This window comes from Hyalella azteca, unplaced genomic scaffold (genome assembly GCF_000764305.2).
Source record: "Hyalella azteca isolate HAZT.00-mixed unplaced genomic scaffold, Hazt_2.0.2 contig5706, whole genome shotgun sequence".
NCBI lineage: Eukaryota > Metazoa > Arthropoda > Malacostraca > Amphipoda > Hyalellidae > Hyalella > Hyalella azteca.
In genome coordinates, this window is record NW_025935888.1 from 516,825 (window position 1) to 540,507 (window position 23,683).

Below are 23,683 nucleotides of genomic sequence, written 5' to 3' on the forward strand. Positions count from 1 at the left end.
AATTGTATCCAGAATAGGGTAAACGCGGTATATTCCGACATCGTGGGTAAGTGTAACTAGTCTGGAAAAGTCCTATTTTTGTCTGAAATATCGCGGCTCTAATATCATATAATTTTAGTAGGTATGAAATCTTGCGGCTCAAATGTCATAAATTTTTGTTTGATTAAAAAATCGCGGTTTGCACTTCGCAAACATGTCATTTCGTAAAATTTTCAACTTCCGCAATCCGCATTACTTTACCGTTTCCGCCAAAAATATCTTGCAGAAAAAACATAAATATCATAATGTAAACAAATAAACAAAACGTTTGTTGAAGATCGCGCATAGTTGCGGTCATGTCAAAGCGGTCAGACTGTATATTAACACGTGCTGAACTTACAGTAGAGACAAATTTTATTGTTGCCGTTTGACTGTTTAAGGGTAAAATTAGAGATTTGGGGTAACACGTGCATAAACTTTGTAAATAAATTGACGTCACCATTTCAACCATCAACAAACGGATGGAACTAAAACAAAGCTTAATATAAAGGAAAAGCTGGAGAGGTGACGGAATTTCCTACGATGTCGGAATATACCGCGTTTACCATATACTTGTATTCGCTGATTTCAAGTGGTAAATAAATTAATAGATGATTAAGTTGAGAAATGGATTAGACACATGAAAACTAATTCCCTCACAACTTGAATTAGGCACACACCGATCGTTCCAAGCTATGTACAAAAATTAAAATTTGCTTAATTAAAAGCTTAATAGTTGTTAATTAAAAGCGTAATTAAGTAGTGTTCAATATTCATTAGTGTTCTAATTCAAAGCCGTGTTGTATTCCAATACAGCTCACACAGCGAACGGAATTCAAACACGTGGATGACGGCATTACGTAGTATTGTATATTCAAAATGTTGCATTCTATTGAAATGTCATTTGGTTACCTGCTTTTTAATCTCCCTGCACCAGCGAATAATTTTGTTAGATAAATTGAAAGAAAAAGCCAAATAAAAAGATTGTTAATGAAAATAGGATACAAATATACAAAAACTTACTAAATGTACCTATCTAAATAAGCAAAGTATACTAAAAATTTCTAAATTGGAAAAAAGTAATTGAATATAAAAAAGCTAAGTAGGTAATTGATTTGATAATACCTTAGATTAAGTGCATAAAAAAGGTGTTTTTTTTAATTATATGTTTTTCGGGGTGTAGATTAAGAATCTGAAATCCGTTTTTGGCAGTCGGCATCGGAAATTTTTAATGGAACCTTTTCCTAACTGGACCTAACCTGCGAGATTTTCATTGATTGGCTAAGTTTTTTCTATGTTTGGAGTCCGTCCAGCAGCCAGAAAAACCTAGCCAATAGGTTTTTTCTATGTTTGGAGTCCGGCCAGTGGCCAGAAAAATCTAGCCAATCAACTAAAACCTTGCAGGTTAGGTCCAGTTAGGAACAGGTTCCATTAAAAATTTCCGATGCTGACTGCATAAAACAGATTTCAGATTCTTACTCTACACCCAAAAAAACACATAATTAAAAAAAACGCCCTTTTTTTGGATGCACTTAATCTAAAGTATTACCATTGATTCAATTGTAATATATAGATATTCTCCTAAATCCATTGTATGCTACAGCTCAATTCAGTTGCAATTACTATAATTAGTACTAACTACTACTGTCACACTGTGACTGTCAGGGAATTAAAATTTTCAGTTGGGAGTTGAGTGAATGCAAAAAGAGTTTAGTTGTTCCTTGATAATGAAAGCAATCCACTCATTAGGAATGAATAAATTTCCATACCAGGTTTTGTTACAGAACCTATACATGTGTTTCAAACTTTTGTAGTTTTTTTAGTACTGGAATATAGTCTATAGCTGCTGCAACTAAGATGGCTGCTAACAAAGGACCTCAAATTATTGATTTATCAAAGTTAAACTTAGAACAGCTTACTGCCTTGAAAAACCAGCAAGACCAGGTAAGTCATCTTCACCACCTTTCACTGTTTTTTTATGCTCTTATCTTCAACATTCTTATCTGATGTTTCTCATTTTCAATATAATTAGCTATAGTCATTATGTTAGCATATGGTGTGTAGATAAAAATTTACTTGATGAGCTGGAAACGTGTTTTGTGTTACACTTTAATACAGTTCTTATGATGGCTCATAAGGGATCTTTAGTAATTTTGTTTTAATTTGCCAATTTCAAGTTTGGTTCCTCTACTAGCTTGAATGTTCTGGGTTTTTAAAATTCCTTATCGCCTTGAATTTTGACTCATCAACATGACTGAAAGCTCAATGAATTAGAAGATGGAAATTTATTTGTTAATAAATTGTTGATAAATTTGTTATGACTGTTGCAGGAGCTGCAATTCTTCAATGAATCACTGCAACAACTAAAAATGGCCCAATTGAAATTTAGTGAATCAGGAACTTGTGTAGAGAAGGTAAAATTTGATGTGCACTTGATACAGATGTCAATTATATATACATGTGATGTGCACTTGATACAGATGTCAATTATATATACATGTGCATGATCTGAGATAACTAAATTTAAATTTGAATTTCAAAATATATCAATGCAATCCTACTATTGCATTGAATGTATTATCTGATTTCAATTCTAAATTTTAATACCTATTGCATAACTTGATGAAATTTATGTAGCCCTGCAATCATGAAGATCTTTGTTCTAGCTGACTCCTGATAAAGCTGGTGCTGAAATTTTAGTGCCTCTCACCAGCTGCATGTATGTGCCTGGCAAGATTGCTGATGTAAACAAACTGTTGATCAATGTTGGAACTGGTTACTATGTTGAAAAGGTGAGCATTCTTCTCATTTACAATTTTGCTTTAAATTGGGTTGGTATCCATAGTTTATTAACCCTAGTTGCCAACTTACTTGGGTCCAATTTATGCAATTAATTTTTTACTTTGAGATGCTTGCTTTCAAATTGTCCCAATTATTTTCTTTCTAACCTCATCCATGACAATTGCATACACAGCGTTAGCACCCTGTCACAGATGCCTAGTTTGCCGGTGCTTGAGTAATGAGTGAGGTGAGACAGACGTTCTTTTGTCTCTGGCAAAAAATTTGCTTGAAAACAAGAGTGGTGTTCAATGATAGATATATAAAATATAGCATGATATTTTACATACCAGTGAGTAATTTTAAAGGATTTATGATTTGATTGATTCAGTCTAAACTTGTGGAATAATTATGTTTTATTTTTCTCGTCTTTTGAGTGTAAGTACCTGCAATATATCACTTTGAATAGATTGTAGACAAATTTAATGCAGTTGACATACTTGGAAACTTGAAACTTGGAATTCAAACATAAAATAGGTTTAGGGTTATTAGTGGATATGACTGATAGAGCAACATCCAAAATGTAGAGGTGATAAATTATGCAATTGCAGTTGCTAAACCCATATTTTGGTTGAGTGTTGATTTTTGTCATATGAATTATACTAAAAAAACATTGTTGGTGTTGTGATGAAAGTTGTAGTAATGAAGTGTAGTAATATTTGAAGCAACAAAAGTGTTAGTCATTTGCATTTTTTTTACTGCTGCAAATCAGTACATAAGCCTACTGCTGCCGCAGTTGATGCTCTCTCAGAATAAACTATTAGTCTAAAAATGTTTTCATGTGCTGGCATTTGTTTTATTGATTGTTTACTTGAAAATTGATGGTCCAGAAATCTATTTGTTGGAGGAATAAGAAGGGGGATGGTGGTGCTAATCATTTCCTGATACAAGCCTCCCACATTAAATGGTCGGTGTAACAGCAGCAATGGAGAAGCAATGCCATTTCTGTTATTTCCCGTTCTACAAACTTGTTCTGCACACAAATATCTTGTGCAATTCCTTCTACATCTGACATTTTTTTTGCCAAATTTATTCTTCTCAGTTATTTTTATATATTTTAAGAAGTTATGCCAAACATCTTGTATGACTTCTTTCTGAGCCTAAAAACCAGAAGTGAATCTTACTGCTACTTATTCAGACATTGGTGTAAATGTCTTGAAACTTCTATATATATTCTTTACATTCATTCTACGATTTAATTCTCACTATGGACTTGTTTATATTTTCTTTAATTAAGTTTTTTTGTTATCTTTGAGTTTCCTTTAAAAAGAATATAAATATAGGGATGTATGGTACAACACTAGCCATTTTTTTAATTAGATGCCGCGCAGTCTTGCACAACGCAGAGTGAGGCAAAAAATAAAGGTGTAAGATTAATGAACGGTATAATACTGCAAATGAAAGCTTTCACTATTGAAAATGCATTCAAATATTAGTTAATCATTTTTAAGTATCAATTATTTTTACTTCTAACCCAGGATTCAGCAGGGGCGTGCTCATATTTTCAACGGAAAGTGAAGTTTGTTACGGAACAGATGGAAAAAATACAAAAAATTGCTGCTGAGAAAACCAAGCTAAGAGAAAGTAAGTCCTATGCGATGAATTGTTTGACAATATATGAAAGAAAATATAGTAGAAATGGCTATTGAAGAGCTGCATGTATAGGTTTTACTTGCTCATTGACTTGTTTCTTTGCAGAATTGTGATTATTTTTGTTTTAAATATTAAAAAAGGCTTATCTACCTTTGAATGTGTCAATTTAAAACATCTTCTGTATTATGTATAAAATCAGCTAAAAATTAGCTAGAACTTGCATTATATATTCATCTTGTGCATAAAGAACAGAAAATTTTTGCATTGAGCCATTAGGATTTTCCTCAATGCTTATAGGCTCTAAATAAATTTGGTACCCATTTATCCTGCGCCATAGTAGATTTCTTTCATAAATCATTTATTCATAAATTGTTCATGCTGTGCTCATCTGATTTCGTTTATGTTTCAGTTGTGATGGACATCATGGAAGTGAAGGTGAATGAACAACTGAGTATGCTTCAGCAACAGAAGGCAGCCGCCGGCGCTGCTAAAGCTTGATATCTGCCTCTAGTTACCGGGATAACTCGTTTTTCCCTGTTGTTTCTCATTTAAGTCTTCGTATATTTTTCTTGAATCGTGAATGTGCCACTTTACTACTACATCTTACTTCTACTGTTTCACTATTCCGTGGAACCTAATCTCTGTATTTTGTTCGCAAGCAGTTGATATGTTATTGTCTTGCAAACTCCGGGTCGATAAAAACCTGCTGCTTTCTTACTCTTTAACTTTTATCTCTGCTCAATATTGCTTATCCAGATTTCTTTCAAGTGCTTCATTTAACGTGACACCGCAAGAAGATTAGGTTACTCTCCTTTAATGGAGTTTGTTTGACACTAATACTTGTGTGACTTATAATTTGAGGATCAAATTCTTACTAAAGAGATGGCAATGAGCATCGTGTGCAGGTTATATTTTCCAATTATACTAAAACTAGGCAGACTGACGATTTAACTGCGGCCTAGTCTATAGTTTTTTCGTACTGATTTTTCGTACTTTTCACTTATTTTTATAGTTCTTATTATATTTCTGTTACAATGGCTAAACTTATATTTATCGGTGATGGTTGTTGCCCATAAGAACCGTTCTAGAGTTCATGGTTGAGACAACTGCATCAAGCTTGCCACCAATACTCAGTTGTTGAGGCTGTAATATCAAAACTTGCTTCTTAAGTACACATAGTGGCCGATTACCGGTATCTGATTGGTTGATTTAGCGTGAAAAGCTGTCCACTGTTTGTCTGTCGGAAGTACGAACTGAAATATTTTTTATCTAGCACAATCCTTGATTAAGTACCGAACCAACATGGACTCCTCATATTTGTTCCCTAGAGACTCGACGATCCAATCTCAACTATCTGAATTTCAAGCTAACTAATAAACACGGTAAAGTTGATTTACGTGTGTGTCGTTTCTCTCATTAATGACCCACTTTGTTTCATTATAAAATGATGTTGCGTCTTTATAGAATCTGTTAAGTTAATTTAGCTCTAATGATGGATTATTCGCAAGCTACTGCACTGACTATCGCAAAAAGTACAGCGTGGCGTCTGCTACGTTTAACTTCCCTGATTAGAGCAAGTGACAAATAAACGTAATGAAATTCACAGTCTGGTGCTAACTTACAGAAATTGCAGAGCTGTTCTTGACTCGGATAGGAATGATATTAATACCTTGCTACTATTCTCCGAAGAGCGTGCCGAGCGTATAAACATTCCGTATCCCTCTTGTGCATCTAAACTATAGAAATCTGAAAACCAGCATCTAATCAGTGTGGTTATTGGGCCATATTCCTGCCTGTTCGAAGCCCTCTCCTGCCTGTTTGAAGCCCTCTCCTGCCTGTTCGAAGCCCTCTTTGCCTGTTTGAAGCCCTCTCCTGCCTGTTCGAAGCCCTCTTTGCCTGTTCCCTGATCGGATACAGTCGTTTTCATTTCATCACAAAGTTCTGCTCCTTACCACCTCTGGGGGGCGCCGTTCGTGCGTTAAGGGAACCGCTGCGCTCCCTGGGCACCCCGAGCAGACCACGACGTTTACCCACTGAGGGTACCCACACAGTGAAAGCAGGTTTGCATGCGCGGGCAACCTGCTCCAACCTGCCACAAGAATGAACATAGGATAATAATGTAAGTGTTCACAGTGAAAACCTGTACGAATAGGCTTCTGTATGCTATGGTTTCAACCTGCCACAAGAATGAACATAGGATAATAATGTAAGTGTTCACAGTGAAAACCTGTACGAATAGGCCAGCGCCAGGCCTATTTATTTCAATTTCAGGCGCCAGCCTCAGCAGGTAATCAGCACGCTGGCAACCTGCTTTCACTGTGTGGGTACCCTAACGCTAAAATGCTTCTTAGGTTCTTTCTTGCTCACCAACGTATATCGCTCTTTAGGTTCACGTTCTGTCATGGAAAATTTTTTCCATGCTTGGCTAAGCCTCGTTTGTGCCAAGTAATATTTTATATGAAGATAATAGCACCTGAATGATGGCCGAAAAATAGTTTAATTTGTTGTGGTAATGCATTAGAAAGGTGGTTAACGCCATTATACGATTTGGCTGGACGAAACTCTAGACGTGTGGCGTTATCCTGCGAAAATATCCATACAAACTTAGACGAATTTGATTGAAAAAAACTGCTTAAGATTTTATTATTACACCGACGATTAGCGGCAGAGTATCTTTGAAAAGTTATCACGAGACGTGCGATTTTCCCACTAAATAGCACCCATTGGGATAAATCAAATGTAACTTTAGGTAGAGGAAAGTTAGCGTATACCTGGCCTGTAGATATTAGTTATTGAGTTGCGTTCTAACGCAAAATTATACAAACAAAGCACTTACGAGATGTCCTGAGAATACAACGCAATTATGCCAAATATTTTATAATCAGCGTTTCATTCTGGGTCCTCTTAACACGGCCTGCTAATGCGAAATGATAAATTGCGCGAAGTTCACGATGATCGCATCGTACATCAGCTAGCCCGCATGATGCGTTCCACTGCGCCTGGGATCAAAATACCTGACGAGAGCTGGGGGCGTCTGTATACGAAGGCGGTGCTTCAGCGTAGCCTGGGACTGCTATTTGCGAAACACTATAAGGAAAAACAAATCCTTTAAATGTACTTTTCCTTCCGATTATCCTAATAGTTACTCCTGGCAGCTATGGAGGTTTTAAGCTCCAACAAAGAAAAATTAAAGATAGGCTTCATCGGCGCTGGCAATATGGCATCTGCCATCATCGCTGCACTGCTGAAGAAAGGTGAGAATCTGCCTGTCACAAGATCACGGGTGACTGAAGGAGTCCTATGAAGAGCTTGGAAATAAATTGTAATGTAGGGGATCTACTTCACTCCCCCAGAGTGAGTGGAGTTTGAGTTTCCAGAAATGTTTGAGCTTGACTAGCAGATTAAAGCAGCCTGGGGGCAAAACATCACAGGACTGTACAGTAAACATTGACGCTGTAGGTGAATAACTGAATTAATTAATGTATGAATTTATAATTAAACTTGGATTCGTTAACGGGATGTATTAACTGGGATTCATTAGGATACACAACTGCTGTATCAACTGATGTACTTTGTGCACGACTCGAGCTGGACCTCCTATCACTAGGATTTAATTACGTCGCCATTTTATCGATATAGTAGCAGACTGTTTCGGTATTGAAAATTATGAAGCAATGAAATACTTTTTTTGTTTTGTGAAATATAATTTACGAGGGCTTATGGATTCTCCACATAATTCTGATATTTGTTTGGCGAAGACTTTTTTGGTGGCCTGAGCAGGCGCCGTGGCACCGGAACAGCTCATCGTCAGCGCCCGCACCGACACTCGCCTAGCGGAGCTACGGCAGCGCGGTATCGCCACCACCACCGACAACGGTGGGCCTCTGAGTTGAAGACATAAATCCAAAGCTTTTTCTGTGTATTATTTTCTACAGCTCGAACGAAATAATTCGTAATGTCTCAAAATGAGTACACAATATCGCAAGATTAGAACCGCGTATTTGAAATCGATTTGCTTGAATGCGTGACCATATAATCTTAATTAATTCAAATATTATAAAACGCAATCTTAATACTTCTTATTTGTCGATTTAAAATGACTGTAATACCGGTTTGCAATTTTCGAATAGTTTTAATTTGATCATTGTTTTTCCATTGAGAAATTCCCTCTACTGATTAGTATCAATTCTACTTCAAAAGTTGATAAGAATACTAAGCAAGAAAAAAGGAACTCAAAGCAGTCATGCAGTCGTGAGGAACTTGATCAACCGCGGGTAAATATCTCCCAGCTCTCTATAGGCTATATGTCCATATTAAGTATAGCGTAATCAGCTTTTATTTGGCCATGTTGTTCTGTAACTTTTTTTTAACACCAGCTACTTTAGCGTTTTTGATCACAATATCAACCATTTGTGTGATTTAAACTGGCAACTCGTTGCTGCAATCTTGATGGTCCACTTGGACATCCCGAGCTTGAAGTAGTAATTTAGACGTTCATCGCTGCTATGAGCCAAGACCTTCACCCCGCGCCGCATTGGCATTGGAAAAATTCAAGGCAGATCGCTTTAGCAAGAGTACGAAATTGTAGACATGGATACTGTCTCGCTTCTGTCTCGCTTCATATCAGTGCCATCAACGCGCTTGATACCAGCGCCGATTGGGAAGACTATGACGCGTGATAGTTCAGTAGTTTAAGTAGCACGTGTGTTGCAGTGCGCGTGGTGGTGCAGCAAGATAAGTAGCACGTGTGTTGCAGTGCGCGTGGTGGTGCAGTAAGATAAGTATCACGTGTGTTGCAGTGGCTCTGCTGAAGCAGTGCTCGGATGGTGTGGTGTTTCTCTGCGTCAAGCCCCACGTGTGGCCCGCCATAGCCCCTGCCCTCATGTATGGTGGTAGACGCGCTCTCTTCATCTCTGTGATGGCCGGTGTCTCCATACAGAAACTTTCCCAAGTAACTACATAAACGATAAGAAAAATAATAATTGACATACATTAATCTTAGGATTAGAATTATCTATTCCTGGCCCCATGTTATTAATCTATAAGAATAATCTTGATCCATCCATCAGGATTATACATCCGTAGCGCCAAATCTATAACTTACTAAAGTACTCATTTTTTTATAAGAGGTTCAAACGAGTATACCATAATAATGTCTACGACAACCATCTTTTTTTACGCATTAAGTTTATCAATAGTACGATGATATCAACACACAAGAATCATCTTGGTTATTTATCCATCGTAAGCACCGCCAAACTTATCTACCAGTTCTCGTATGTTCGTTGCTCGGCAGGCCTTTGGAGAGCGAATTGACCTGTTCAGTCTGGTGCGGGCTATGCCCAACACGCCCGCCCGCGTTGGCGAGGGCTGCTGTGGTGAGTTGCTGGCGATTTTCAATCATGCATTAAAGTTATTCTGATTAATCCCTGCAAAATTGTTATGAAGCATCAAATGCAAAACCGCCATTTCGTTCAAATGGTGCGTTTGTTGGAATTAAGATCTAGGATGATAGCATTTGAAACCCCCTTGAATATGATATTGTCAGCGTATATATCATCTCACTTGTGTGCATGATAATATCACTGCCTGCCACATGTACGGTAGCTCTAGTAAATTCATGAGTAATCTTTCTATTCACCATCGCACACACAATGACTCGCTTGATCTGCAGTTTACGCGGTTGAGTCCGTCTTGTCGGCCGAGCGGAAAGCCCTCGCTGCGGCGCTGCTTGGCTGTCTGGGACTCGTGCGGGAGGTCCCTGAGCAGCAGATAGACGCGGTCACGGCCCTGGCCGGCTCTGGTCCGGCCTACATCTACGTCGCCATCGAAGCCTTGGCCGACGGCGCCGTTAAAATGGGACTGCCTCGAGATCTGTAAGCAGGCAGAGATGGCCGATGTTTTCGTAATTATTGCACTTCGCAATTCAATTCAAATCTCAAAGCATTTAAATGTTCGTCATAATTTAACAAATCTGTTGCTGTAAAGATTCTTTTCCTTCCTAATGTCCCCTCTCTCTCTCTGATTCACTACCATAATTTCTCTACTCAATGCAATGTTTCATCGGTGGCACAGAGCGCTAGCGCTCGCAGCACAGACCGTGCGCGGCGCTGCGACGATGGTGCAGGAGACCGGCAAGCATCCCGCGCAGCTCAAAGACGAGGTCTGCTCGCCCGGTGGCACCACCATCGCCGGCATTCACAAGCTGGAGGAACATGGCTTCAGGTCAGGGGCTGGTGCGCGGATGTGGCCGTTGGGGTCTAGTGCATGGATGGGGCTGTCAGGGGCTGGTGCGTGGATGTGGTTGTTGGGGTCTAGTGCATGGATGGGGCTGTCAGGGGCTGGTGCGTGGATGTGGCTGTTGGGGTCTAGTGCAAGGTATGAGGCTGTCAGGGGCTGATGCGTGGATGTGGTTGTTGGGGGTCTAGTGCCTGGATGGGGCTGTCGGGGGCTGGTGCGTGGATGGGGCCGTTGGGGTCTAGTGCATGGATGGGGCTGAGGGGCTGGTGCGTGGATGGAACCGTTGGGGTCTAGCGCATGGATGGGGCTTTCAGGGGCTGGTGCGTGGATGGAGCCGTTGGGGTCTAGTGCATGGATGGGGCTGTCAGGGGCTGGTGCGTGGATGGAGCCGTTGGGGTCTAGTGCATGGATGGGGCTGTCAAGGGCTGGTGAGTGTGCCGGGTCGTTAGGGGATGACATCTGGGGTTCATTCGGAAGTTAGGGCTTGGTCAGCAGTGGCTGACGCTCGTGTGGGCTTAAAAGTTCTGAGTGATGTAGCGCTGAACCCTAGTGCGAAACTCTTCTTCTGTATGAATGTCCTCCAAAGCATATGCAGTATAGTATAGGAATATCTTCAAAAAAAATTCAGCTGTCGGAACCCTCCTGACCGCCAGAGCAGGCTTACGCGAAATGTAACTACCTATTTCGTTTATTTACAAGTCAAACTGTAATTTTCCTGGCTCGTCTGTCGACTGTCTTCCACCCTAAACATATCGTTCGGGATTATGCTTCAACATTACAGATCTCGAGCCATGTATGTGATAACAAATTTTGTGCTCAAGTTCCAGTACAATGACAAAAACGTGTAACTATAATAATATTAACATCGTCCATCTCTCACGCTATTATGCCCTCTCTTGCCTACCTCGCTGGGTCTGGTGGTGACTCACTTTACCCTATGCAGGAACGCTCTGATCTGCGCGGTGGAGGGAGCAGCCTTGCGAGCCAAGGAACTGGGACAAGAATGAGGTTGACGTGAAGCATGTCATGCATATGGAACCTCTGGAGCTCCGTGCAACTTTTTCGACAGCTTATTCCTCTTAGCACCCATTTCTCATTGCCCGAAAATCTATGCTATATTTCAGAATGTAGCTCTGGATGCTTGGGTGTTTGTTTGTCTGCCGTCACGGACAGACGGACGGACAGACGGACAGACAGAGAGACAGACGGACATGGCGAGCACAATAGTGCATTTTTTCCATAAATGAGAAAATGCGCTAAAAATATCTCTTCAATCTCGTGCGCTAAACCTGGTTGGAGTTCTTGGATCTGAAGTGTCATTATATTACCTTCATTGAATGAACAAAAGCCTAGTCTATAGCTGCAACTCTTCTCATAAATATTTTTAATACATTACTGTAACATGTTAAATACGTTCACTTCATATTTTCTTAACATTTTTCTTAGATTCTTCATGCTTGCTCATTATGTTTCAGTAACATACTTATGACTCATTCCTAGCATTTCCATCTTATATTCTGCGTACACTTTCCAGACGAATTCCATACACTTCCAATGCATTTTCAACCATTTGTCATAGATTTTTCATAAATTTTGTACACTTTTTCAGTTTTCAAACAGCCTTAATAAATTTTCATGATTCTACTAGTTTCCAAATAGTTTTCATATTATTTTCATCGTCATACTAACTTTCGAAGGACATATATAACTTTTTTTATGATCTTAATAGTTTTAAAACGGTTTTCGTGATGTTATTAGTTGTCAGTGAATTTTTATACTTTTTCATGATCTTAATATATTTTAAACGGTTTTCTTGGTTTATTTTCTACGTTTGATGCATGCCATTGTAAATTTTTAGGACTTATTAAGCGCTTACCCAGAATGTCTACCGTGTAAAGTACCAGGATGGTTGTAAGACAGAAAGATCTGAAATTCGAAAGGATCCGACGGACATTGGTATAGCAACACGAGTGATAAATGTGGCTCCTAAACTGTAAACCAACATTACAATTAAAGCTTTTTGTTTATTTGTTTTATGATGTCCTTGATACTGATTATACTGCTAGTACCCAACTGACTATGAATGTAATTATAATTTATTTATGCCTACTCATGTAGTATAGCAATTGCGCCACGAATTTGTTGTGGCATTTGTATTATTTTGATCTCATCGGTGCCACGAGCGTCAACTTTTAACCGAAAATTGCGTTAATAGCCACGATTAACGTTAATATAAAGACAATAGCCATCTCCACCGCAAATCTCTTACACTATCATCGCAAGTAGCAGTTATGGTATGAGAAACTGGTGCTGATGGAATCTCTTCAGGCATGCAGCTACTAATAGGCAACTTCAACGCCACTTGGTATAGTAAAAGTTAATGAAATTAGCGCAAGTTCCTCCGCTTTCTGTACACAATTAAATCCACCTATCATTCGAAAATTAATGCCTTTCAAGCCTATAAGATGGGCTTACAGCCTCTCCTGCGGCGTGATGTGCAGAGAGCTTTCTTGGGAGGCCAAGTGAAGGTGCATGCAAAGGTTTTTTTTTCATGCGAAAGTGAAATTTCTTGAAACCTTGTGTTTCTGGTTGAGCTTCACCCAAGTTGAAATTTATTAGTGTAGCATTTTTGTTTATTCATTTGTGTCGCTAGGCAATGTGCAGTAAATGTGAGTGTTTGTGAGCCTCTATATTATCCTTTCTTGAGGCATGATAACGGTATTGGGTTTAATTATAAGCGAGCTAATTTGAATCGACTTGTCTGAACCTCACAGGGAACCTGAAATTTGATATAATAGATAATAGATTATCGATCTCAAATATTATCTATTACTATATAGATAATATATTATATTAGATAAAATTTGATATAATAGATATCATAGTGAAAACACTGAAATTTACGAATGAACCAACGAACATATTCATGATCAACTTGACATTCACCGGTGGCAGTACGTTTCTTATTTACATTTCATTCTCTTATGCCGCTTTTCTACTCAAATACTTACATGTAATGGGTATATTGGCTTTTTAGTAACCTATAAAAATATCAGTTTCTCAAAGGCCTATGTAAGCAATATAAGAGAGTACTTTCACTTTCTGAACAATCAGCTCCCTTGGTGTGAGAACATTTCATCGAAGCGGTATTCAGTAGATTACATATTCTATAGTTTCATGTTCCTGCTTTCGTTATTTCCTTTCGATTTTACCGAACTTTTGCTTATAGCTTCTGCTAGTATGCTATGATACTCACCCTTGAATGAAAGTTATGTATTCATGTTTATCTAAGATTACATTTTCCGCCTATGAGAGACATAAAGCAATTAACCCTCTGCCGCCGTATGTCACTCTCCGGGAACATAACTTTCAACATAAATTATACTCAGGAATTGCAATATTCATATACGTTACTGATAAATGAATCATTTAGTGACCGGCAAATAATATTTATTAAAATTTTTGGTGGTAAATCTGACTTGTTTCTTCAAGACGCAGAAGATTGTACAATAAACGAGTTGAATCATTGTAGATGAAGCAATCGCATCCTTCTTGCGCTGCAAAATTACCAAGTAGATTCAAGCTCTGCCTTCTTTCATTAAAAAAGCTTGTTTGTCAAACTATCTCGCGCTTCTGAATCGCATTTGGCATGGTAAATATTATGAAAAACACAGTATTTTGTGTCGGTGGTCTGCTCGCCGTAGCCTAAGCGCCGTTACACTCATCCTTGTGTGGGACGGCAGGCGGTTGCCCACGTCTCTGTGTTTGGGGAAACCTCGCGTCCGACTCAGATTTAGTGTGCACGATGTCTGTAAATTGTTGACATGTTCACTGACAGCAGCTCTTGATTAATGCATTGCTTTAAAATGGCGGGTCCCTAGATTTAATTTTCGATCTCCCTACACCGGAACTCGACGTAATCTGAAGTGATACGATATGTTTACAGCGCTTCGGCATGCTGACCGAGGTAAGTGTCGTGCCAAAACTTCGATTCTCAGCTAAATACTACAAAAATTCTCATTCAAGCGTTAAAAAATTTCATTCAGAAATTGGATGCGACTTAAGGGACGTCGTTGCGAAATGGAGTGAGATTCGATTGCAATATTTGCTTAACCTTGCTTCACCTTCGCAATATGCAACTGGTGTGTCATAGTGTAGTTCTAATGAAAGTATTGTGGTCGTCAGTAAAAACAATTATAATTTTTTATTATTGTGCCTCACCGTTAGCTTAACAATAGTTGTTAACATGATGTCGAATGCACTGGCCTTTCTTTACAACAATTTTAAATGTATTACTCATAGAATAGAATAGAATAGAAGTGTCGGCGTTGAAGACATAGGCCCATGGCCTGTTGCCGATTCTTGAACTTTTCGTGACTTGAATCACAAGGGATCCGGCCTTTGGAACCCGATCTTTCCATAACTGACGATTGATTGAGATAGCTGCTGGACTTATTGCCTGGTCCGTAATTTGCTAGGCATTTTAAGACTGAACATATGCTCCTGCATAGCTTCGTCTCGTCTGTTTTTGAAGATGTTCATACCCTGTCTCTTATACACATCTAGATGTGTATAAGAGACAGCTCGAAAGAGCGTCTGATCAGTCCAAGTCGTTGATTGGCTTTATTAACTTGACCTTCAATATGCTTAGAAAATTTCAACTCATTGTCGATATTAACTCCCAAATCCTTTTCCGTTGTCGACTTCGACATCGTCACTCATGGATCCCAGAATCGAGGGGTTCAGTAAAAGCCATGTTTTATGCCAATACAAAACACTTGTTGCGAGTAAAATTTTCCCTTGATATGAATTTCATTTTCCTTGAAAATGTCAGACTAAACAGTTGAACATTCATAGGTCCTTGAGCAAAACTTGAGGATAAACTTGAGTGCACGGGGATATAAAGATTCTAGTATGCCCGAGTATTTAGCGTTCTCAAACTGCATAGGCAAATGAAAGTCCTTTAACTTCAAAGTTATATAGCACTAAGTGCACAGGAAGATAAACGTTGTATATAGATGTTCTGTAGGTGCCCAGGCGTACGATTGTTCTCAAAATACCCATGCACAGAAATACCCTTGAAGTGCTCATCTATATAAACGTTTTCAAAGTGCCCAGGTAAATAAATGTTACTAGGTAAGCAAATTAAATACACGTTCTCGAAATACCTATGTATACAAATGTTTTCAAAGTCCTCAGATATATAAATGTTTTCAAAGTGAGGAAGTATATATATAAACGTTCTGTAAATGACCAGATTTGCAATCAATTTTGAAGTGCCCCGGAATATAAACGTTGTGTACTTGCCCAGGTACATAAACGTTCCCTTAGTGCTCAGCCACATTCGTGCGGCTATTGATTCGCTGATTCGTGCGGCTGGAACATTTTATGTTGGATGCCTCAGTAATGTTCATAAACGTTGGCCAGGTGGGTACGGCGCACCGCCACTTGCCCCTCTGTTTATTTGGCTTGATAGTCTGGCACATACAAACAGGGGAGCTCTGCTCTTGCTCTTGAGACCACATCGCCTGATCGTTACAAAAAATATTACTCAGTACTCACTGCAGTGAGTGACAGAGAGCGCATTTTCTCGTCGACGAAAACTTGAGGTCACGGACAGACGGACGGACAGACGGACAGACAGACAGACAGACGGACATGGCGAGCACAATAGTGCATTTTTCCATAAATGATAAAATGCGCTAAAAATGTTAAGGTTAATGCTATAGCGATACAAAAATGTTAAAGTTAATGCTATAGCGATACAAAAAATGTTATGGTTAATGCTATAGCGATACAAAAATGTTAAAGTTAATGCTATAGCGATACAAAAATGTTAAAGTTAATGCTATAGCGATAAAAAAATGTTATGGTTAATGCTATAGCGATACAAAAATGTTAAAGTTAATGCTATAGCGATACAAAAATGTTAAAGTTAATGCTACAGCGATACAAAAATGTTAAGGTTAATGCTATAGCGATACAAAAATTTTAAGGTTCAATGCTATAGCGATACAAAAATTTTAAGGTTAATGCTATAGCGATACAACAATGTTAAGGTTAATGCTATAGCGTCTTTCGCAGTGCGATGCCTTGTGGTTGTAATGCTTATAAAATAACCTTCTAGTGTTGCACTGTAAAGAGGTCATATAATGCTTGCGGAATGACCATTTAGTGTTGCACCGAAAAAGTTTTATTTAGTATTACTTACTTCAAATATGCGGAGAGAGTAACATTTAATTTATAATTTCTAAAGTTCACCGGGAGGAGTCTGGTCTGAGCCAAGGCCATCCCAGGGGAGACGTAGATTCGCTGACGATCTCGGACCCTCTGCACGCATCCGACGCTTGCATTCAGTGCCCGTCAGCCGTGTGAGGAGGTGTGTGCAAGTTACGCCTTTGAAAATTCTGTGTTGCCGGATTCCAGAGCAAAATTTGTATGTTCAGTGTAAAATTAAATGAAGTTCGAATGTGTTGTATACCATTCAACAGTGTGTGTAAAGAATGGCTCAGAAACAGTAGTCATTTAATTCAAAACAGTATTTTAATGATCAAATTCAACTAAAAATCGCGCCAATGTGGTTTGCAGGGGAGCGACCGCAGCTACGGCGAATAATGACTTCCTGCTTGTAAGATTCTCTCCAAATTGACACTCGTAACTGCCGACTGCTTGCTAATTTGTTTCATAGCCTAATGAATTACCATGTACTAGGTACCTTACCGTACCTAGGTAGGTAAGCCTCTATAGAACGAATTGGAGGAAAACTTAACCTTCATAGAAAATAATAAAGCTTCAGTAATTGAAACTGAACTTCTTATTACCTAATAATGATATTGAAAAACTTATTTCTTACACGTTTGGTAGGTAAATATTATATTTATAAATATATAAATATTCATTATTTCTTACATATATGGTCTCAAAATAAACGTTTTTGAACTTGAAATGAACAAATGCCAACCTCCATAAGCAGACATAAATTTTGTTGAAATAATTAAGGTTTGGCGTAAATTTTGTCATTAACTTAATTAGTGCAGGCCATGGGCCTATTTCTTCAACGCCGACACTTCTATATTCTATTCTATTCTAGTCTAGTATAGCCAATTTATTGAAATATTTAGGCGATATTATGTATCAATTGCAAAAAACATGACCGCTGACTGTTTCTGTAGAAAATATTGCACAATTTATCCTGACTATAGAGCATCCACTTCATGGTGTAATGGTTCTTGTTAAGCCTTGTGCCAAAGCAAATTTATCACCAAAATAATTACAATAGTTTTTATCTATTGCGAACTTTCTGAATGCGAATCTTGCAATTGCGGTGCAGGATCTAGTGATATTACCAGTTCAGTGAAATGCATTAATTCAGATGGCATTATTGGTGAACAGACGACTAATAGAAAGGTAATTCCAGTAAGCATTTCTCATGAGACCATGCGATCGATGCTGACGAGTTTAATTGATAGCTGTGGGGAAATTTTTTCTCTAAAAAATGTCCCCTAGTTTTACATTAGACAATGTAGTCTTTGTTTTATTTAAAAATGATCTTAATCTGATATCATTTGGTTAGATTTTGCCTCTGGCTGAACTAAAACAAATATTCCGAGTTGTTTGACACCAGCTGAAGAGTTTTCTTCTTGCCGATAACGAGGCAGCGATAGAAGTCTAGGAAGGGATTTGTTTTTGTGCTCCTTTTTGTGCTGCTTGTCATGTTAGCGAGCAAACTTCCTCCGATGGAACCCTGACTATAACATTGATGGTAAACACATTAAAGGTCCAGCGCAGGTCCAGGCAAACGGCTGTAATGGTGGACTCCATCAATATGGTGATCATTCCATCATTTGATGGTGATAGTGCTGCCCTCGAGCGAAGGCGGCCCATCCTATCCAACTTTCTAATACAGGGGCGGCTAGTGGACTAAGCGAATACCACCACGAAACGCGAACGGAAATTGTATGGTCTTGTTAAGTACATGCTTCTAATCTCTTAGTGTCTTTGTGATAGCTCCTTATAACCTCTATTATTCTCCAATTCATATTGATTCGCAGAACTTTCCAAGTGTCGTTGTTTTCTGTCACGCAGAAGTAGAAACGTTTCTATAAGAATGAAAGTGATGTAACTTTCTCCTCGCCTTCATTCCAAGCCGATGCTGAACATTGCTCAAAATATGCGTTTCATGAATCCGAATCAATTATTGTCTAAGACTAGTCCCAACTTCTTTATGATGTCCTTTCTGAAATGCTATATTGCTCCCGAAGATGGCAACTCGAAGCTTGAAAAAAACGTGTAAGTTTTATTCTCAGTTGTGACTCAGAACGGAGCTCCGACAAGAAAAACTTACGACAACATAAACGAATAAAAAAAAACGTTTCTCGTTCGGGAAAAGAGATTTCCTTCCCATTGGAACGCAGTCAGGGTACGCCTTCAACTACAGGAACGGCTTCTCGCGCCGATGTTTTTGCCTTCATCGAACTGAGTGGGATCCAATCTCGATATTTTTGCGCGGCGTTGAATCATGCTCCATTTTTTTGTCAAATGTTTTCGGCTCCAGAGATTTCACGCCCGCCTCACTATAAGCTTTAAGCAAAACCTAATCATCTGCCTCGCTCTAAATTTTAAAACAAGCATGGCCCATTGTCAGGTATCATCAATTTGATTTAGTCTGGGTCATGGCGGCAGCCTATTTGCGTTTTATGTTCGATTTACATGCTTATCGCTCTTGCTAATATGTCAAAAACATATCAGGATCTCTCCTGTGATTTAAAGTTAAAACTCTGAATGGCTTGACCAAACCATTCAACCTTTTCAAACCAAATTCTTTGGTTTGAAATCTTTGTGCAGAGAGATGAAATCTTCTATCTCGAGACGTGAGCGTCAGTGTCACGAGTCACGACTTCCTCACGGCACTGTCACTCTTCACAGAAAGTCCCTGACACCTTCTCGACTTCTTGCGGCACAGAATGTCTTGCCCGCGGGCCTTTGACACACCGTCCCGCCTCACCGTGTCCACAGACCACGGCTGGGCAAATAGACCTGACTTCATTTCCAACGATCTCTCAGGAAAGATTTTGCGGTATTGCTCCTCTTATTTTTATTCGATCGCAACTTTTTGGCTTCTTTAAATTCGACTAATGTATTCTGGGGTATTTGATACACGCGTCGTGCACTTGCAAATTTGTACTGTGAACTTTTTCATCGTTATTCAAATGTGGAAATAAATTTGCGTAGAGTTTTCTCATACATGAGATTTTCAGATAGTTTTGCATGCGCGACATGTTACATTTTAAATCAGCTTCTTCCAATTCGGATCATAGTAACTGCAACATTTTGTTGCAGTTACTTATTTTGTTGCCGTTAGTTGTTGTTCAACTTTCAAAATTATATTAGGGATTCAATTTCAAATTTTAGTTTAACATCTGAGAGATAATAACAATTTCATTCTAAAATGTTACCCAGAACAACAAGACTTTGAGGGTGCAAGAGAATGAAGAAATGTTTATCACTATTCTGGATTGCTTATTTTAAGTGTTGAAGCACGCTTAGCAGTTGCATAGAACAGGCAGATGCACACATATCCTCTTAATGTAAACCGAAATTTAAAATCCTTCTTGATGATTGGGATGAGTCGGCCCCCGTGAATACGATCATACACGATTACTGCTAGCCATGCGTAGAGTTGGACGTAGAGCTGCATATTGGAAATGTGGCTCTTAACTAATTTCAGCCAAATATTGTATATTGAGACTTGTTTATCACTTGCATTCTCTCTATATTGCACACGAATTTGCTCCAGTATTATTTTGATTCCCTGATGTTTTAATTTGATTAATAATACTCGCATTCCAATATTATAGGTAGGCGGCGTACAACATATACTGTACATGTTAACGTACAATGTATGAACAGCTCTTTGACGCTATTTGCCTAAAATCTGCGCCGTTGATCACAAATGTTGCGCGTCTAGCGACGTCGTCCCGTTGACATGGAGATGCCAGTGCCTGTGTGCTATTTATAGCATCGTATTCCCTGAACCGTTGTTGTTGAATTGCCAATGCGCGGTATACGACTTTATTACGGAAATGATTATTTTGGTATTATTACAGCTCAAATTGAGACTAGATGACATGTGTTCCCCTTTTCTAATTTTAATAACAAAATTCTTACATATTGAGGAAAAATTTAGATGAAAACTATTCTAATTCTAGAAATAGTTAGATGCGCTACTTCTTTATTTAGTTATTATGACGTAGTTGCAATTATTGGATATAGTAATATTTCCACAAACATTTATTCTCTTGAATTAACAAATTGTTGCTGCTATCGCTTTCTCTCCCTGCTCGCGGAATTCACACCTGCGTTGCAGAATTTCCAGTTGCGTTGCCTCCGTAAACAATCGTTGTAACGGCTTGCTCCAGTTTTCATTGCTGAGAGCCGGCCGTTATTTACGCGCATTGCTCACCCTATAACACTTCTTTCCAGACGCTTTGCGTCGTCTGCCACTGAGCCCAACATATACGAGGGTGATACATTTGTGTGAACTTGCGTTCCCACACCAAATGACAGCAATTTATGTCACCCGACAACGTCCGAGCATCCTGTTTTCACCGCACTCTCTCTAGAAACTTGAGACTCAGCACTTCTTATCCCTCGACCGTTGAGCATTTTATATCGTCTATCGGTGTTTTATTAGCTCACTTTACTGGGTTTATTTCAACCATCTTGTAAATCCACATGGTTTTTATCGTTATTTTTTTTACACGAAAGGAACTGTTCAGGATAAAAGCACGCCGTTTATTTTTTGCTATAAAAAATTGATTGTCCGATTTCTAGGATACGTGCAAGAAATAAGTTACAGGTTATGTCTTGTAACGATTGCAATTTTACAATTACGGAACATTTGCGCATGCAATTTAGTGTTTGAAGTATGCCGTAAAGCGAAGTACCGATGAACTGTGCGTGTAAATTCCCTTATGAAATAACAGAAATAAAAATAACAGGTCGTGAACAGACGCTTCGCGCTGTAGACGAGCTAGTAATCTTGATAAGAAGTTTCAATCATAGACCGAGACTCCTCTTGACGCCAGCGTAATTATCTCGTAAAATCTATTTTCGCTTGACTGAGCCATGATTCGAGTTCGAATTGCTGGAAATTGATTTTGTGCGCTTTTTTAATATTTTTAATTTTTGTAGTAAAATGATGTTTTAGGACATGTTAAGAGCGGAAATTCAAACTTATAATTAGAAAAGTTCAATTCTCTAGCTTTGTATTTGACTCCATATTTTTTTCTAAAATCCAAACTTGATCTATGGACATACGCAACTGCATGATAGGAATGGAAACTTTAAGAAACATGTGTTTTGTACATGATAACTCAACTTTTAGAAATTTTGTAGAGATTTTTAAATGGTTTTAGTCGTTCTTCATGTTATTTCCTTTTCAATGAGATAGAACTCATATATAATCTCCCAATTCTTACATTTGGTCTTTAAATAAAATTAATTTCCTTCGCGATCGCTTTAACGGAGAAAAAATCGTGTAAGGCTCCACTACTGAGAAATTTTATCGTTCCTTCGTTCGAGCCCTCGTTTTTTCTACACGCTACAAGCTTATGGGCGCTGTTCCTAATATTAAATTGCTTGTCACGCTTGCCTAATGAGCCGACACGGTACACTGCATGGGCCTTCAATACTCCAGCTAACTCTCTCATGATGATTGTGCTGTAAAAACAATAACGTACGCGTCAATTAGTTAATTAGTTAAGATTCTATGTCTCAACGGACAGCCGATTATACGACGAGCGGTGCTGGCTGTTACCTTATTCTAATGGTAAAGATTGAAACAGAATGACACAAGTTGAATTTACATACACGTAACATTTTGATCATTTCTTGCCCTTCCATCTCCCTTCTCTGGACAGAACAAGCTTAGCCTCGCGTGGTAGCCTGTGTCCTCTCAAGAGATTCGTCTTGAATCAATCTGCATATTTATAGGCAAGGATATGCAGCTCGCGTTTTCCCCACCACTACGTCCAAGCTCCTATCTTTTTTCATTGTTTTGCTTTTGTTCTTTAGTTCAAACTTCAAGATCCTACTTTATGTTGCCATGTTACTAGAGGGCGCACTGTTGCCAGAGATGCCTAAACCGATCCAAATTTGTACGCATCACTCGCATGTTGCATTGACAGCAAACGGATTCCACCCATAGTAAGTTTCGTTGTTCACAATCACAAGAATTGGCACGGTCTTTTCCTTGTTCAGCATAAAAAATCCGTGTCCGCGTACATTCTCATAGGAGCTTTACCGGAGCGAGGATCATGGCGTGGAATACTTAATTTCTTTTAGTCGCCCTGCAGTTGAAGCAGTTATTTCATCACACCTATTATAGTCATGATAAATGGATGCATGGATTTAACATAAACGAAAATACGCCTGTATTACCTGGATACGTTGCGGACGGGTCCCCTTGGCTTAGTTTAGAAAATTCACTTATTTCCTTGAGCTATTAAGCTCCTTATAATTCAAGTGTTTATCCCTCTTTAAATGAATTCAAAAAACTTTAAACTCGTTTCCACAGCCAGAAACCTCCTGAGAATAAAAGCTTTTGTTCTCATGCTGTGGAAGCTCTATATATTATAGTTGCTTAAAAAGGCTTTGTACGTTTAGTGAACAAAATGCTGACATCGCGGGCCCATCCTCTTAAACGCTCGACCAGCTTCTGTATTTACTGCACTCTTTATTGTGCAGCGCCCTGAACCTCAGGAAAAGATTCAAGATTATTCCTTACGAAATGTCTTTTTTTAGATTTTTATCGAAATGAATATTGTATACGGTATAGTTTGCGTGGAGACAGAATATTTTGTCTCATCTTGATAAAATATGTTGATCATAACCACTATGGCTATGCTTCAATTCGTTGTGTGCTTCAATCTGACTGGCTGCAATAGATGCCTTACTTTGATATCTCAGGAATTTCTCCATTTGTAATATTTTG

The 23,683-nt window shown here is 38.7% G+C and overlaps 2 protein-coding genes across 3 annotated transcripts; both read left to right on the forward strand.

Annotated features, from left to right (window-relative positions):
• Positions 1 to 1,624: 1,624 nt before the first annotated feature.
• Positions 1,625 to 5,841, forward strand: LOC108675502 (prefoldin subunit 5). Its single transcript, XM_018163529.2, has 5 exons — positions 1,625 to 1,962; positions 2,349 to 2,432; positions 2,685 to 2,810; positions 4,335 to 4,440; positions 4,859 to 5,841. The coding sequence occupies exons 1-5, from the start codon at positions 1,876 to 1,878 to the stop codon at positions 4,945 to 4,947; spliced, it is 492 nt and encodes a 163-aa protein (XP_018019018.1). The 5' UTR covers positions 1,625 to 1,875; the 3' UTR covers positions 4,948 to 5,841.
• Positions 5,842 to 7,590: 1,749 nt separating this feature from the next.
• LOC108675359 (pyrroline-5-carboxylate reductase) lies at positions 7,591 to 11,846 on the forward strand. Of its 2 annotated transcripts, none has more exons than XM_018163364.2 (7): positions 7,591 to 7,703; positions 8,230 to 8,325; positions 9,249 to 9,400; positions 9,743 to 9,827; positions 10,124 to 10,325; positions 10,525 to 10,674; positions 11,633 to 11,846. In XM_018163364.2, exons 1-7 carry the CDS (start codon positions 7,607 to 7,609, stop codon positions 11,694 to 11,696), a joined length of 846 nt encoding a protein of 281 aa, XP_018018853.1. In that variant the 5' UTR covers positions 7,591 to 7,606; the 3' UTR covers positions 11,697 to 11,846. The 2 variants fall into 2 exon arrangements, with proteins under 2 accessions (XP_018018853.1, XP_018018861.1); XM_018163372.2 differs by having other exon boundaries at positions 9,746 to 9,827.
• Positions 11,847 to 23,683: the final 11,837 nt, after the last annotated feature.

Excerpts from the sequence above, each read along its gene's own strand:
- LOC108675502 (XM_018163529.2), top strand. The coding sequence starts at position 1,876 with ATGGCTGCTAACAAAGGACCTCAAATTATTGATTTATCAAAGTTAAAC. Across the intron at positions 1,963-2,348 it reads TGAAAAACCAGCAAGACCAG|GAGCTGCAATTCTTCAATGA; the intron begins GTAAGTCATCTT and ends TGACTGTTGCAG. Across the intron at positions 2,433-2,684 it reads CAGGAACTTGTGTAGAGAAG|CTGACTCCTGATAAAGCTGG; the intron begins GTAAAATTTGAT and ends TCTTTGTTCTAG.
- LOC108675359 (XM_018163364.2), top strand. The coding sequence starts at position 7,607 with ATGGAGGTTTTAAGCTCCAACAAAGAAAAATTAAAGATAGGCTTCATC. Across the intron at positions 8,326-9,248 it reads CGCCACCACCACCGACAACG|TGGCTCTGCTGAAGCAGTGC; the intron begins GTGGGCCTCTGA and ends CGTGTGTTGCAG. Across the intron at positions 10,326-10,524 it reads ATGGGACTGCCTCGAGATCT|AGCGCTAGCGCTCGCAGCAC; the intron begins GTAAGCAGGCAG and ends TCGGTGGCACAG.